The sequence below is a fragment of the Callorhinus ursinus genome, unplaced genomic scaffold (genome assembly GCF_003265705.2).
Source record: "Callorhinus ursinus isolate GAN/ISIS: 27379988/994484 unplaced genomic scaffold, GSC_fseal_2.0 scaffold15, whole genome shotgun sequence".
Taxonomy (NCBI): domain Eukaryota; kingdom Metazoa; phylum Chordata; class Mammalia; order Carnivora; family Otariidae; genus Callorhinus; species Callorhinus ursinus.
The window spans coordinates 40802743-40819367 of NW_027397077.1; the positions used below are offsets into that span (position 1 = coordinate 40802743).

Genomic DNA, 16625 nt, shown 5'->3' on the forward strand with positions numbered 1-16625 from the left:
TTGTTTCCTTTCTTTCCTTTCTCTGAGTATGGGTTAAGCTTCTGCTTTGTGTCTAACATTATACTGAGCATTGTAGTAAAATAAATGGAGTTGTTTGGCCTGGCCCTATTCTTATAGAACTAACTGGATCTAGAGTAACCAAAATTCTACCATGTTTTTATTTAACCCACAGCTACACCTATAAAGGAAACCTGTGGGTTGATTTATGGTTCTCTCCCAGCCATCTTTCCTCCCTCCCTCCCTCTCTCCCTCCTTTCACCCACCAACCCATTCACCCTCCCTCCTTTCTTCCTTCCCTCCCATCCACCCACTCATCCATCATCCATCCATCCCTTCATCCATCCATCTTATCATTATTCAACATGCATTCACTAAGTGTCTGGTATGTATATATGAACTGATCATGGGGAAATGAAAAAGATAATCCTTGCTCTCTAGATGCTCATTGCCTTCTCTTTTTTTAAATAAAGTTTTTATTTTGGAATAATTTTAGATTTATAGAAAAGTTTAAAATACAGTGCAGAGAGGGTTCCCATACACTCTCACCCAGTTTCAGTTTTCTCTAATGTTATCCCCTTACAATACCATGGTACCTGAGAAACCAGCATTGGTGGATTACTATTACCTAAACTCTAGACTTTATTCACATTTTCACCAGTTTTTCCCACAATGTCTTCTTTCTGTTCCAGGAGCCATTCCAGGAGACTACATTGCCTTTTGTTGTCATGTCTCCTTAGTCTCCCCTGGTCTGTAGCAATTCCTCAGACTTTCCTTGTTTTTGTTGACCTTGACAGTTTTGAAGAGTACTAGACAGTTATTTTGGTAGAATTCTCCTTAATTTGGGTTTGTCTGATGTTTTCTTATGATTAGACTGGGGTTATGGGTTTTTGGAAGGAATGACACTAAAGGTGAGGTGCCCTGGTCGTCGCATCATATTGGGGGTGCCTGATACTCACATGGCATCCCTGGTGATGTTAAACTTGATCATGTGGTTATGGTAGCGTTTGCCAGGTTTCTCCATTGTGAAGTTACTGTTTTTTCTTTGGGAGTGGGTCACTAAGTCCAGCCGCCTCTCAAGGAGGAGAAGGATTAAGCTCTACTCCTGGAAGGGGCAGTATGTGTAGATACTGTTTAGAAATCTTCTGTAAAGAAGACTTGTCTCTTCATCTTCGTATTTTTATTTATCCCATTATTTATTTATAACAGTATGGACTCACAAGTGTTTATTTTATACTTTGGGTTTTAATCCAATCCTGTGTTATTTATTTGCATTGCTCAAATTGTTCTAGCCTTGGCCATTGAATGCTGTTTCACTTGGTTTTCTGGTGTCCCCTTGGCCTGGCTCCATGCCTTTGTTTGTTGAGCACTTATTGCTGCAGGCTCATCTTGTATTTTCCCTGCCTCAGCCCTAGGATTAGCCATGTGTTCAAGGAGCCCTGATTCCTTTTATTAGAGAATGGTATTTAGAAATTAAGATCTGGGTGCTGCATGCTCATTGTCTTTTGAAAAGAAGAAGAAAAAGTAAAAAATGTTATGTATAATGTACAAATTGCTATGGAATCACAGCAGACAGAGTGACTATTCCCACCAAAGGGAGTCTTCACTGAAGAAATGGTATTTGAAGTTGAATAGTTTTCTAGATAGTCAGCGTTGAGGGGGTTGGAGGGGGCCAGAGTGGGAGGAAATACATATTAGCAATATCAAGATCATCTGACTTTTTAGTTTGATCTGACTGTAGACTTACAGGTAGTGGCCCTTCTTTGATTTTCTCATTACATAAACGCTAGCAATTTTCACATATTGTGTTTCTTTATGAGAGGATGTTCTCTGTGTGAGCCCTGACAGTTGACTGTCTTCCCTCCCTGATATTTTCCTTGCAATCTTTCTTCCTTCTAAATGTATCTAGTTCCTACTGTGCCAGGCCTACTGCAAGGTATGGTGGGGGTGCAGAGAAGAATTTGATAGCCCCTCCATCCAGAAGTCCTGTGGTCTGGTGTGAGATCCTTTTGCTTTCTTCTCTTCTCTCTAGCCCTTCATCACGTGTCTAATTGTTAATGTTTTTGCAGAATAGCATAAAAAGGAAGAGAAGGTCTTAGCAGTGTCAGTACTGTGAACCTGACATGATGCTTGACTCACTCAGAAAGTCTTTTTTCTTCACAGATAACAGTTGGTGTATATGATCCCTGTAACTTAGCCCAGCATCCTGGATGGCCTTTGAGGAATCTTTTGGTCCTAGCAGCCCACCGATGGTATTTACATGTGTGTGTCTGTGTCTGTCTGTCTGTCTCTGTCAATCTGTTTTTGACATTGTGTCTGCCTCTGTCTGTGTCTCTTTTTTCCCATATGTGTTTTTTCATTTCTGGCATAGAAACCAGATTATAAATCAATTCATCAGTCATGATCCAATTTCCATCAATGGTAAACCCCTAAGCAGGTGTATTATGGAGCTGCAGACTCTGACCATACTACACTAAAGACATTTCAGAGTAGGGTAGGGTGAGCAGCCAGAGGTCCCAAGCCAGAAATTCTCCCACCTCTCCCTCCAGCTGTCTGGGTCACTCTCAGATAGGATTTTCCTACTGCTACCATCTTCCTTTTCTCCTCGCCCTAAAATAATGAAAACAGGTTATCTAAGAGGTCAGTATACATTTAAAAAGATGCTCAACATCATTAGTCATCATGGACATGAAATGTAATGAGATTCTACTCAGTAATAGAGATAATGAGGTACCATGCTGAGATACTACTACATGCTTACCAAATGACTTGAAAAAGATGACAGTACCAAGTGTTGTCAAGATGTGAATCAGCTGGAACCCTCAAACTGCTCAAAAACTGGCAGCATCCACCAAAGTTAAAACTATCTATGGCTCAACAGTTTCTTTCCCAGGTAGATAATGCAGAGAAATGTGCACTCAGATATAAGCAAAACACATACGCAGGGATGTTTATAGCAGCATTATTCTTTATAATCAAACACCGGGAATAACCCAGATGTCCTTCAACAGTGAAATGGTTAATAAATTGTGGCATATTCATTGCGACGGAATGTGATGTCGTAGTAAATCTGAGTGAACTGCTGATGCACGTGTCAACACAGAGGCCATGATGTGGAGTGAAAATAAGCTGGCCCTTAAGAGAATATGCCCTCTCTGATTCCTTCCATGTAAACATCAGAACAGGAAAAACCCAGTAATGGACTTAGACATTAGAGTAGTAGTTACTCTTGATAGGGTGGCCAGTGAGTGCGAGAAGGCATGATATAAGCTCCTGTATATTTAGGATTTGTGTACTTGTCTTTCTATCTGTTTTACTTACATAAAAATGCTTTAAAAAAATGAAGATAGCTTAATTATAGATTGTCCCCGGAGAGAGAATGGTTAACACTTGCTTATCCAGGTAGTGTGACTGGAGAGTACACACAGGCTTGCTAACTACTCCTGACTGAGGTGCTGTTTCATAGAATGTGAGTTCAGATAGGAGAAGGGGAATCAGGAGAACCCATGTATGTCTTAGGGGTTCTTTTTAATGTCTTGTAAGCTTTTTTCCCCTGTATTTAAGATGCATTTGTCAGAATTATTTATTTGTAATGTGATTGTTATATAAACTTCACTAAGAAATCACAGCCAATTCATTATTCAGTCTCTAAGCATTTGGACAAAGGAAAGCATACGTGGACGTGTTCAAAATCTCTCAGAGGTTAAGGCCGTACCCCAAGAGTGTCAAGGAGGCATAATTAACGATGAATTGAATACTTTCCAACTGGTTTTGCTGAAGCTCTTATGTGAGCTCTTTCTTTCCCTTCCTTAAAAAAAAAAAAAATGAATTAATTCAAACCTGGGGCCTGACATCAGGAGTAGCAGTTTCCAGTCTGTTGAAGTCCTCTGCTTCCGGGACCGCACCATGCAGGGGGTGAGAGACATTGCCCACAGCATCATCTTCGAAGTGAAGCTTCCAGAAATGGCATTTAGCCCAGGTAATTTGCCGGTCTTTGAGAATGCATATAATTATCATTTATCAGAAACTGAAGCAAGTTTAACTTTCCTTTCTTCCCTTCACAATGGCAGCAGAAGGTAGTGAAAAGTACAGCTCCTACCTCTTTGCCCATGGGAACACCTCCCTTGAACAGAGGGCACACTCTGCTATTCAGAAAGGAACAAAGGCAAAGATTGTCCTCAGGAAATTTCCTCCAGGCCTTTTTTTTTTTTTTCCCAGTCTTGAGATTTCTCCCCAGCCCCCCCAGTTTTTGTTTCACATAAAATCTTTATTCCTGACCTTTCTTACAGGAAGAACAAAATATTAATACACTTACATATTTATTTGTTATATAAGGTTATGTGTGATCTTTCTCTCCATATAGTAAATCAGTCAGCAAAAGTGCCATTTCTCCTTCCACATTTAATATTCTTCACTAGATCCTGTGGGGTAGACATCAGCTGTTATCTCCATTTCATAAGTTAGGAAACTTGGGCTCACAGATATTTTATAGATGTGTGTGTATGTGAACATACATTATGTATTTATATACATGTTACAAAGATAGAATACATACTCAAATTCGAGTAAAATAAAGATAATAAAACCTGCCTCATGGAGTCTCCCTTAGGATGAATGTGTGTCCTGTGTAAAAGACAGCATACAATGTCTGGCATATTATAGTCATTTAATAAATGCTAATTTATGTTAATTTCCTATCTTACACAAAGCCCTGCACGCTCCAAAACGATCCCTCAGATTTCTATGACTTACATGCTTTTCAGGGTACCTTTACACACATTGTTTAATTTGCTCTTCACCACATCTGCATTGTTCCAAGCACATTGCTTTCTTTCTTCTGGGGGTTCTATGCCTCAGAGTGTGTGTGTGTGTGTGTGTGTGTGTTGGGGAAAGCAGTGTTACCATCTCTTCTGAGATGTCATTTCTAGAGTGAAGTTAAAAGGTTTCAGGATTGGCTCTGAGCAGATTTTATCAGTGATTCTTCGCTGCAGCACTGATAAATGTCTTAAATAGATTTCTTGGAGAGATTAACAGAGGATTTGGCTTGGTTAGGCAAAGAAGGCTATAGGTTAAGTTGAGAGCCCTAAGAAATCCACTGCTTCCCTGCTGTGTTTAGATCCATGCATTTGATTTAGCACCCTCTTCTGGCACATTCTAAAATAGCTTCCATGTGCTGTTAACTGAGGTGCCATACCTGCATGTTAAGCCACAATTGTAGATAGTTCTAGGGGAATGGGTGAGTTAACTAGCAAGTGATATGTGCCTGGTCTGTGCCTGGTAGGCCACCACGTGCCTTCCACACTTCCTCGCTCACTTAATCCTGCCAGCTCCTATAGAGGAGGCACTTTTGTTTCCATCTTTATGATAAAGTCATTGCATGATTCTTCCTTCACAGCCCCAACAATCTTGCTGATGCTTGGTGAAGCTGGCAAAGCCTGGAAACATTGCACATTTCCCTTTTGGAAAAGATGCTTCCTATCACCCAATAAATGCCTTCAATACATCTTCTTTATGCTTGATAGTGAGTGTAGATTATTTAGTTTAGGAAAGGCAAATTTTCTTTTTTTCATGTAAATTAATGTTTTCCCTCTTAGCTGTAAATAAAACTTTAAATAAAACCTGGTAAAGAGTTATTCTGTATCATAGTATGAAATGAAAGCTATTGATGTGGTAGTATTTTTTATTATTTTGAAGACAACCCATAATTGCAATGACATTGGCATAAGAAGTATAATTTTAATCATCTTTTGTTCCTCGTGGTGCAAAGAGCCCACTGTCCATTGCTGATACAAAAAGTGTTCTGGCATCCAGCCGAGGGAGGCAGCAGACTCTGCTGTGAGTGGGACATTCTTCATTTTAATTCCTGTCCTTGATGTTCTCCTTCTGCTTGTTCAGCTGTGGGAAAACAAGACCTAATTTTCTCCTAAAAATATTTTTCTATTAATTTGGGGCACGTCTTATGGATGTAGTTTATATAGAGGCAGATAGGATAGATTAAATACTATTGATAAATTACATTTTTTCATTGTTAATAAGCTTAAAGTATATCTAATTTTCTTAGAAATGGCTGTAACGTTTTGAGTACAGAGATGTTTTCGTTGGAAATGAAATTTTGTTCTCTGACTTCTTATCTGTAAAGGAGAAAGCTTAGGTCAGAGTTGTTAGTTGCGGTACTAGACTGTGGTTCTGAAGTTCTTTCAAGTTTTTGCCTATATATTTGAGAAGTATTTTTTTATTTAATGTAAGAATACTTAAGGAAAACAAACAAAACATGAATTTAGTAATATGTCTGAACTCCTTTTCCCAGAAAAAAAATTTTGAACTCTTAACTACTATAAGAACTCATCTTTTATATCATTTTTACTTTTTGTTACATTAAAAAAAAAAAGGACCACATCAGAGTGCCTGAGTTAAAATGGGAAGGGACATTTGTATTCTGGCTCCTTGCTGTGAGTGATGTCTCCAGCCATAGCTTTCCAGGATAACTGACCCCAAGGTTTTCCATTGGTCGTCCTATCCCAGAAAGGAAAGATCGCGTTAAGAAAATCTACACCTTCTAGGTCCTATAATTATATTGCGCAATACTATTTTAAAAAACAGAGGTCAAAAGCTAAAAAGTTCCCAAGGAAAGAAAAATAGAAGTGCTGACAGCAATCTAAAAGTAGGAGAATGGCCAAAGAACACCAACATACAAATTAGAAACATACAGTTCTTCCCAGTAGTCCTATACATTTTTAAGTCAGGGAGTTTCTGTTCCTTCAGAGACTGTTACTTAAGGCAGACATTGGAGGGGATGCTAGCAGCATAGGTTGTGGCCAAATGAATTCCCTGATAAGGAGTTGAGGCTTTATTGTGAATTTCAGGTATTTGGTAAGAATGGGAGAGTGGCAGAGGTCCTAAGATGGGAGGAATGTAAGAGAGGCCCCTATTAGCAGGTTTCCACCAAGGAAGTCAGATTACCATTAAGCTGAGAAAGTAGCAGGACTATTCTAGAAAGCAAGTGAGACACTTAAGAGGATTTCATAATAGTAGAATAGAGCAACTACGGGACCCTTACCCTCTCAGAGCATCACACAGAACTGGAATTGGAAGTTCAGAGGCACCCATAGCAGAGGTTAAAAGAGGTTAGTGGAGAAAAGAGAAGTCGGGGAAGGGGAAGGTCTGAATGGATAAGGATAAACTTAAAGGAGAGGGCAGCTTAACAGAGGGACAGGCTAGGTACGCAGTGACAGTGTTGAGAGGCTGAGCAGAGGGACATGGTAAGGATGAAGAACAAGAAGGAGGAACTGAACACAGAGGTTCAAAGCCTGGTGGGAACTTCAGCAGAAAAGTGCGGTCACACTAGCTGGGGTTCCTTGGAGAGAGCGCCCTCCACAGGGTTCTACCTGTATACCTGTATCCCAGAGAGGATTGTCGTATTTTGAGCAACTGCCAGGAACTGGGGAAGTGGAGGCAACTCAGGCCAGAGTTGAGGGCTATTTCAGAAGCCCCTCTCCAGGAAAACCATGCTCAGGTCCGGTGGTCTCCAAGTGTGCGGGTAGTTGAGGGAGATGGTGAGCAACTTAGCAAGTACGTGCAAATTCAGGCCCTGGAGCCTCTGTGAGAAAGAAGTGAACTGAAAGCTTATTGATGTGTGGTCCATCTTGCTACTTACTTGTTTTTATTCTTCCCTCCTTCGTTCAACTCACTATTTTATTTGCCTTAAGATTGTCCCAAAGCAGTTGGATGGGAAAAAAACCAGAAAGGCGGCATGGGACCGAGGATGGTGAACCTCAGTGAATGTATGGACCCTAAAAGGTATATTTTGGAAGCTGTTTTCTCCACTGGGGCCATTTATCACCAGGACACACAGCACATTCTGTCAGGCCAGCCGCATTGCTCAGCTCAGCACAGGGGGTGCTGTTCACGTTGTTGAGTGTTCCTCCACTCGTCGCTGCCTGACTCTTGATTTAAGTGTGGTTGTGAGAACTAATACCACTGATGGAGATTCGGAAGGGTACACAGTTCATCTACTCTTCTAGACATTATAAATTTTGTTCTTGCTTTGAGCTGAGACTCTCAAACCTAGTTAGTACAGATACCTACTAACATTTAGTCCTTTATTCATGGCCCTTTAATTTTTCCTATTAGCCTATACTGAAGGACATTTTAAGAAATATTTCATGGGAACCAACACTGTATTTAAGGGATGATATAAGTGCACCCTTTTTTGAGGGGACGTGGAAAATATTTCTTGGTTTTCAGTATTAGGGAAAACTTTCCTCTTAAGTAGCTGGTGTCTTTCTATTTATAGATACAGTGACTCCTATAAGTGGTCATGTTTGCATTTTCACCTTGGCTGCTAGGGGCTCAGTATCATTCGTGGCCTATCACTAGCAATTGCAGTGGTCTACACTGGCACAAATTGTGTGCCATTTCTCCTCCCTATTGCCCTAAAGCTCCATCTTATTTTCCCTTTGATCCCATTTTGCTCAGGATTTGTTCCCCATTTTCTTATTCGGATGCTTTCTATCTTTTAAGGATAAGATGGGGGCATAAATGAGTGACTGAATGAATAAATAATTCTGTCATTTTCTAGGTTAGCTGAGTCATCAGTGGATTTAAATCTCAAATTGATGTGTTGGAGATTGGTCCCCACTTTGGACTTAGACAAGGTTGTGTCTGTCAAGTGTCTGCTGCTTGGAGCTGGCACCTTGGGTTGTAATGTAGCTAGGACATTGATGGTAAGTTGGTGGAGGCCAGATGTACCTCTGAAGCTGTGGCTTCTTTTCTTATTTTGCTGTACCAGATTGCCTTCCACCTCCCGCATTCCCCTTCCCTCCCCCCCTCTTCTTCCCTCCCTCTCTCCCTTCCTTTTTTCTTTTCCCAGTTATCTTTTTAACTATAAAAGGAACTCATACTTTTATTATAAAGTAGAAATAGAAGGTCTTTCTCCACCCCCATCTCAAGTCCCATTTCCCAAAATTAAGAAGACTTCCTAGATTAGTACACAATATCATATTCCTTGAAGTTTTCATAGGCAGATGCGAACATAGAGAGGGACATTTGTCATCTTTGCTGTCACTTGTTTACAAAAATTGGATTATAGTATACTGTCTGTAACAGGTTTTTAGTCTTAACAGAATGTGTGTTCCATATAATTATACATAGTATTTTGTTGTATGACTGTGTCCTCAATTTTTTTCCACCTCAGCATATTTTTTTGAGATGCTGTTGAAATGAACATTTTTATATCTTTACATATGTATAGGATTATTTCTTTAGGAAAAAAGGCCTAAAAGTGGAATTATTATTTTAGAGAGAATGTACTATGTGTGTGTGTATGTGTATATATATGCAAACACACACACACACACACACACACACGTACAATGTATACTATGTACAATATGTTTATATGGGTTTTTTTCAAGCTAAATTACCTTCCAAAAACATTTTACTAGTCTGTACTTTTAGAAACATGTACAAAACAGAGCTTTTTAATTTGCATTTCTTTTATTAGTGAGAGTAAGTCTTTAATTTCATTTCTTTTGTGAATTTTATTTCTCTTATTCATCTAAATTTTAAAATTAATTGACACAAAATACATATGGTATTCTCTTAGCATCTTTAAAACTCTCTATCTTTTTAAAAAATATTTCCTCATTCCTAAGGTTGCATGTTTATGTTTTCTCTTTTTTTCTCTTATTCAGACTTGCCAGAGAAGCTTGTCTATTTTATCAGTCTTTTGGGAGGACTAACGCCTTGATTTATTTATTAGTTCTATAGTTTTTGGTTTTGTTTTGCTTTTAGATTCATTACTATCTACTTTTATCTTCATTAATATCTTCCTCTTTTGTGGAATCTATTTTATTGTTCTTTATCTGGCTTCCAGAATTGGTGCTTAGGTTTTCTTAACATTTTTAAAAATTATAAAGGCAGTGGAAACCTGTAGAAAATTTGTTAAGTGTTAGAGTTATAAAGCAGGAAAAGAAGATACCCATTTTCCTACCACTTTTTCACTTATTTCCTTTAATGTTTGTTAAATATATATTTAAAAATCTTATTTATGATAATGTCCCACACTTTTATCTATTAACATTGTAGACACTTTCTCATGTAATTAAAAATTATGCCTATTGTTTTTAATGACTATAGAATATACCTTTTATATGATGAAATATACTGTTCTGAGACATTCCCCTAGTGATATACTGTTCTCAGACATTCCCCTAATGTAGGCGTTATTCTTTTTATTAAATATTTATTTATTTATTATTTATTAAATAAAACTATTTATTAAAATATTGTTTCCAGTATTTTACAACTGTAAATTATGTTGTGGAACATTTTTGTTAATATTTCAGATTACTTCCTAGAATAGATTGCTGGAAGTATTTACTGAGGATAGATTGCTGCAAATAGGCCAAAAGATAGGAACATTTGAAAGACTGTAGAAACATATTGCCAAATTGCTTTCCAGAAAGATTACATCAGTTTACATTCTCAACCCGTACAATAGCTTTTCATCACCACATCCTCACCAGCATCGAGTGTTACAGTCTTCTTTAATCTTTGCAGATTAGCCATTTAAACATTCCAGGAAGCCAAAAGTTGAGTTCGAATGCCCCCTGCATGTGGCTAACCTATGGCCTGTTTGTAATTTACCTGGCTTTCTTCCCACTGCCTAGCTTCTTCCCAGACTGCCTTCCTTGCTGTCCACTCAGCATTGCTTTAAGGAATGTAAAAATACTTCAGAAATAAATGTCCCCAAACCAAGCACAAGTGACTTTTAGATTTTTCATACCTTTATTCTGCCTCCATGGTAGATTGCTTTGCTGGTAAAAGTCACTTACAAAACTAGGTGAGTAGACCAAAGTTTACCAGTGGGCTTTCAAAAAAGATAACCTAAACTATGCTTTTGAAAGGATGGATTCTGGCCTGTCCTTCTCAACCCTGAAAATGAATCTTGGGTTCTTGTTGACTGTCCCCTTGGAACCATCAGTCTAATTGAGTTTCTGAGTCCCTAATGGAAAGATATTGAAATAAGAGAGCAGAATCAGTTTCGTAGCCAGTCATGGCAGGGCTTCTCTTAGATCACTATGCTTTTTTATGATCTGCTAAAATACACACTGCACCTCACCCTCCAAAAAATAGGAATCTTCATTTGGTTGCAACTCTGTGGATCTAATTCCTTCCCCACCATTAACCAGATCTATGACCTTAAGTGATTTCCAGGCTACTCTTGCCGTCTCTATAGAACAAAATAATTGGACAAAGGATGTTAAAGATTCCATCTCACTTTAAAATTTTGTGGTTCTATAAGACTTTATAGGAGTTATAATTGAAGCATATGAAATCATGCAAATTATTTCTGAGAATATAGAATTGTCCCCTGCATTACCGAATATTAATAAGGCCTTTACATCTTGAAGAAGTAGTACAAAATCTTCTATGATGTTATACAATGGGGAATAACCCATAAGTCATTTTTCTGAGGAGTTAATTCAGGCTTTAAGTGAGTTTTAATCTGAGCTATTATTTATACTTAATTATTCATTAAGGGAAAGCAAGGACATTTAGGGGCTTACTGCTAATCCTTCTAAGATAGCAACATAGACAATTCTTATGGGACTCACCTCCAAATCTTTCTCTGGTGCCACTGTCAAAAATAATGAGTTATTAGTCAGACCCACTCTGACATTTCTTAGTCTCATTACTGCAGAAAACCAGGCACCCGGTATATAATTATTTTGTCTTTTAAAGGAAGTTGACCCTCGATCAGAAACTGAATTTGCACAATTCATTTTCTGAAGTTTCCTGTATTTGAGGTTCCCAAGCTGATCTAAAGCAAAACCTCTTTTAGGGATTTAAGAGAGATACTCCGTGACATGTTCATCAGAAACACACCATGATCTCTTGTTTCCATGCAGGGTTGGGGCGTCAGACACATCACATTTGTGGACAATGCCAATATCTCCTACTCCAATCCTGTGAGGCAGCCTCTCTATGAATTTGAAGATTGCCTCGCAGGTGGTAAGCCCAAGGCCCTGGCTGCAGCAGACCGGCTTCAGAAAATATTCCCCGGAGTGGTATGTTGATGCTGTTTGAGGATGTCAGAGCTTGTCTCCTATAGCTTCCCACAATTAATCTTGGGGAATGAGGCCCTGTCGTATTGGTAAAAGAGAGTTGGATATAGGCGGCTGGGTGGCTCAGTTGGTTAAGCGACTGCCTTTGGCTCAGGTCATGATCCTGGAGTCCCGGGATCGAGTCCCATATTGGGCTTCCTGCTCAGCGGGGAGTCTGCTTCTCCCTCTGACCCTCTTCCCTCTTGTGCTCTCTGCCTCTCATTCTCTCTCTCTCAAATAAATAAATAAAATCTTTAAAAAAAAAGAAAAAGTTGGATGTTTGTTACTTACTACCCAGGACTTCATGATATGACCAAGCCTCTCTTTCCTATTTGCAGAGATGGGCACTGAAAAACAAAGCAAAACTCTCATCTATTATTGTGAAAATAAAATGAAAAATTTATGAAAAAATGTTTTTGTAAGTTGCAAAGCATTATCTGAGTCTAAGTTGAGGAATTTGGGAGTGTGCATATTTTTATATACTGCCTTATTCCAAAGGTATTCTTGGTAGCTCAGGTATAGGATATTCTTTTTCCTTCATCACCAGAATACTTAATAGTTACTTAGTACAGGTTTATGAAATTAAATTGAATGTAGTCTGTGCAGAATGAAGATCTGGCTAAATATTCAGCTTTTTACTCGAGCTGCTGCTTGTTTCTGAGTTGCATTGTTTACTTTAAAAACACCAGATAATAAGAGACAAGTCATTCAGCTCATTTGATTCAAAATCTTGCCAGTTTTTTTTTTTTAGGTCATCCACAAAAGAAAATGTGCATCTTGCATGCGTAATCAGTTTATCTGGCAGAAGTTAGATGTCTCCAAAGCATCTGCTAACACTTAAAGTGCCACAAGAGGCTCTCAGCGCTACCTAAAAAAAAAAGCTCCCGTTCTCAAAGTTTTTCTGTTTAATTACTCAGTATTAGATTCATTCATTTTAGTTCTTGCTTTAAAAGAAGCAATGTTGTTGGTTTTGTCCATTTCACCAGTGATCCAGGGGAACATCATCTATTGGGTCTAATTCAACACTGTTGATTGAGCACCCACTATGTCCCCAGCTAGATGCTGAAGGCCAAAAGAAATAAGAATGTTACAACCCTGTCATATTAGTTAGGTTTCTGCTACATTATTGCATGTCACACAATCCTCACATCTCAGTGTCTTATTATTATAAGCATTTATCTTTTTTTTAAAGATTTTATTTATTTATTTGATAACGAGAGAACACAAGCAGGGGGAGCAGTAGAGGGAGAGGGAGAAGCAGGCTCCCCGTGGAGTAGGGAGCCCGATGCGGGGTTTGATCCCAGGACCCTGGGATCATGACCTGAGCCGAAGGCAGACACTGAACCATCTGAGCCACCCAGCATTTATCTCACACTCACAGGTCTGCAGATTGGCTGTAGCTTAGCTGCTGGGCTAGGCTGGACTCCAGGCTTTAAATCAGGTTCCAATCTGTGCTGTGTGTCATTGTTTTAAAATCTGGGTTCAGGGAGCAACAGTCATCTAGGTCATGCTCTTCTTATGGTAGAAGGTGGAAGTGTAAAAGGATTGGTGAAAACTTATTATACCTCTAAAAGTCTCAGCTCACCAGTGACACAGTGCAGCATTCTCCATCCCCATGCCAAAGCCAGTCACAGGGCCAAGCCCAAAGTCAGTGGGGTTGGACAGTCTACTCTGCCTTCCTAGTGGAGGTCCTGCAAAGTCATGTGGCAAAGGGTGAAGACATTTAATTCTATTAGTGAGAGGCAGTATAGAGTTGGGAAGAATAATCCAGTCTATCACTGAAAAGTGTTATGAACTCCCTTCAGGGCCCAGACAGACCTGGCTTTGAAGCTGACCTCTGCTACTAACTAGTTGCCTGAAGTTTTTCCTTGTCCAAATGGTCTGTGATCCAGTGCAGTCCTCCCTATTTATTTGTTCAGTTATTCTTTCCTTATTCATTAAATATTTAAGGCCTTCTGTGTGCTAGGGACTGGAGAACAAAACAAAGTTCCCTCTCCCCTGCATGGACCTTCTGTAGTCCAGAGGGGGGACATGGTCAATAACTCATTCCATAAACGGTTGTAATTGTAGTAAGTGCATGAAGTAGGAGCTCAGTTGCTGTGAGGACATTTACCAGGCAGCCTGACCTGAGCTAGACTCGCTTGAGGAAGCTAAGTCCTAGGGTGAGTGGGGGTCAGCTAGATGAAAGGTGGCAGAGCTGTCTGTGCAAATGCCTGAAGCAGGAGGCAGCACAGCATTTCTGTGGAACTGAAGGGAAACGGGGAGCCTGAAGCATGGAGGTCAGGAAGACAGAGAAGGGCCTAGGACAGAAGCTAGGGCCAAAGTTAGGGCTGACTCACGTTGGGCCTTTGAGATCAAGTTCACCTTTCCTTGAAACCATCAGCCCACGAGGGTCAAGCATCCTCCTTGGCGTTTACATTGTACTACTCTGCTTTCCCTACTGGGTTATTCAGTCCTTGAGGCCAGGAGCCAGGTCTCTTCTATGTTTATCCTTCCTGCCTTATAAACAGTAATGGATAATGTGCAGAGTCCATTAAAGTCCTGGTGTAATCCAATTTCACCTACGGGTTACCCAGGCTTATGGCGCTTTCTTTGTATGTTCGGTTTGGTGTCGTTTCCTTCAGCAGATACTTGCTCATCACCTTCCTCATACCAGGTTGCAGACACGTCTAAGGGAACAAGAACGTGGAAAGAACTTTTCTGCTGCAAATACCCTGTCTACTCCTGGGGTTGAATTAATTGAATAGGAAAAAAAACTGACTATTAATAAGTCAAGTAACTATTTGAAGTTACCTTTTCTTTTTTAAGACAAGGCAATAAAATGTAGGATTGTGGAACCACACCAGAGGTTTTAAAACCCAACTCTGGACATCTCTTTTTAACCCTGATGAGTAACTGGTATTGGACCAGCTCTCCTACCATAAACAATTATGCAACTGGGTAAAATACATAAAATGACTCTCTCCGTCAATGAACAATGGAAAGACTGTGGTCCTAGACAGAAAGGAAAGAAAGAATGTCCCAGCCCATTGCATGGAGGCACTTTCTGGCCCATGCCAGAGCCCATGAGGAGCCCAAGGAGATGTTCTTGGGCTTGATGAGCTAAGGAAACTGACATCCAAGTTCAGAGCAGCTAAGGGAGCTGGAACGCACAGGAGAGTGTATCAGACATGCAGGAGCTGAGCAGAGAAGTAGTCTGGGCAGGACCTGAGTCTTTGACCAGATCAAGCTGCATGAGCTCAGGGCATGACTCTGTAAGCCTGGGCAAAAAAGCACCGCTGTCTGCTGTGAGCCGAATGGAGATTCCAGAGCTCCCCCAAGGCCAGGAGACATTGGAATCCCATCTATCCAGAATGGAGCATCCTCACTGAACACCCTGAGCCCTTAGGTGACACTCCAGTAAGGTCAGAACTAAGCATAAAAGCTGAACTACAGAGATTCCAGGAGAAAGCAGCACAGTAGTCTTGTGATAGGCAGAGGTTTCCTAGGGCCCAGGAAATACTGACCATAAGTGGAAACAATGGATAACTTGGACTTCATCAAAACCTAAAACTTCTGCTTCCCAATCAATGCCATTAAGAGAATGAAAAGACTGGCCAAAACCCAGAAAACACTCACAGTATGTCTGTTTGGCAAACAGCTATTATCAAGAATCCATAAACAACCCCTACCACTCAATAATAAAAGGACAGGCAAGGCTTTTTTTTTAGGGGCCAGAGACTTGTGCAGACATTTATTTCATAGGGAAGATCTGTAAATGGCCAGTGCACACATGAAAATGCTCAACATCCATGGCCTCAGGGAAATAGGAATTAAAAACCATGAAGATATATCACTACATACCCACTAAAGTGGCTCAAATTAAAAAGACTGACAGGGCTAAATGTTGTCAGGCTGGGGAGCAACCAGAGCTCTTGGTCTGCTGCTAAAACAACCACTTTGTAAATCAGTCCAGCAGGTTTTCATGAAACTAAACCAATCTAATGACCCAGAAATCCCACTCGTAGATGTTTACCTAAGAAAATGAAAATGTATATACTCTAAAACACTTACAGAAGAATGTCCGTAACAGCTTTATTCATAATAGCCAAAATTGAGAAATAACCCAAATAGCTGTCAATGAGACATTGAATAAACAAATCGAGGTTTTTCATACAGCAAAAAGGAACACACTCTTGATACTTAACAATATGGATGGACTTCAAAACCATTATGCTGGGCAAAAGAAGCCAAACACCAACAGGTATAAACTGTGGGATACCATTTGTATGAGGTTCTAGAATAGACAGAACTAATCTAGGGTTTTAAAAAGTGGTTGCAATAGGTGTTGTCCCATTGGGGGTGGGGAGTAGTGGGGATTGACTGGGAAGGGGCACACAAGCATGTTCTGGGGTGATGGAAATGTCCTATGTCTTGATAGGTGTATGCAGTGGTTAATCTGCAGTTTGTTGAAACACCCAACTGTACATTTGAAATCTGTGTATTATACTTTCTGTAAACTATCCTTCACCCTGGCTACAC

At 39.8% G+C, this 16625-nt stretch overlaps 1 protein-coding gene across 4 annotated transcripts in view; it reads left to right on the forward strand.

The window, feature by feature from the left end:
• The window catches only part of ATG7 (autophagy related 7), a 230640-nt gene that overhangs the window by 39945 nt on the left and 174070 nt on the right, over window positions 1-16625 (forward strand). For all 4 annotated transcript variants that reach the window (XM_025885212.2, XM_073901654.1, XM_025885213.2 and 1 more), the window contains exons 8-12: window positions 2161-2249; window positions 3855-3976; window positions 7704-7794; window positions 8576-8720; window positions 11910-12068. In XM_025885212.2, the coding sequence (XP_025740997.1) occupies window positions 2161-2249; window positions 3855-3976; window positions 7704-7794; window positions 8576-8720; window positions 11910-12068 (606 nt within the window). The remainder of the gene's footprint in view (window positions 1-2160; window positions 2250-3854; window positions 3977-7703; window positions 7795-8575; window positions 8721-11909; window positions 12069-16625) is intronic.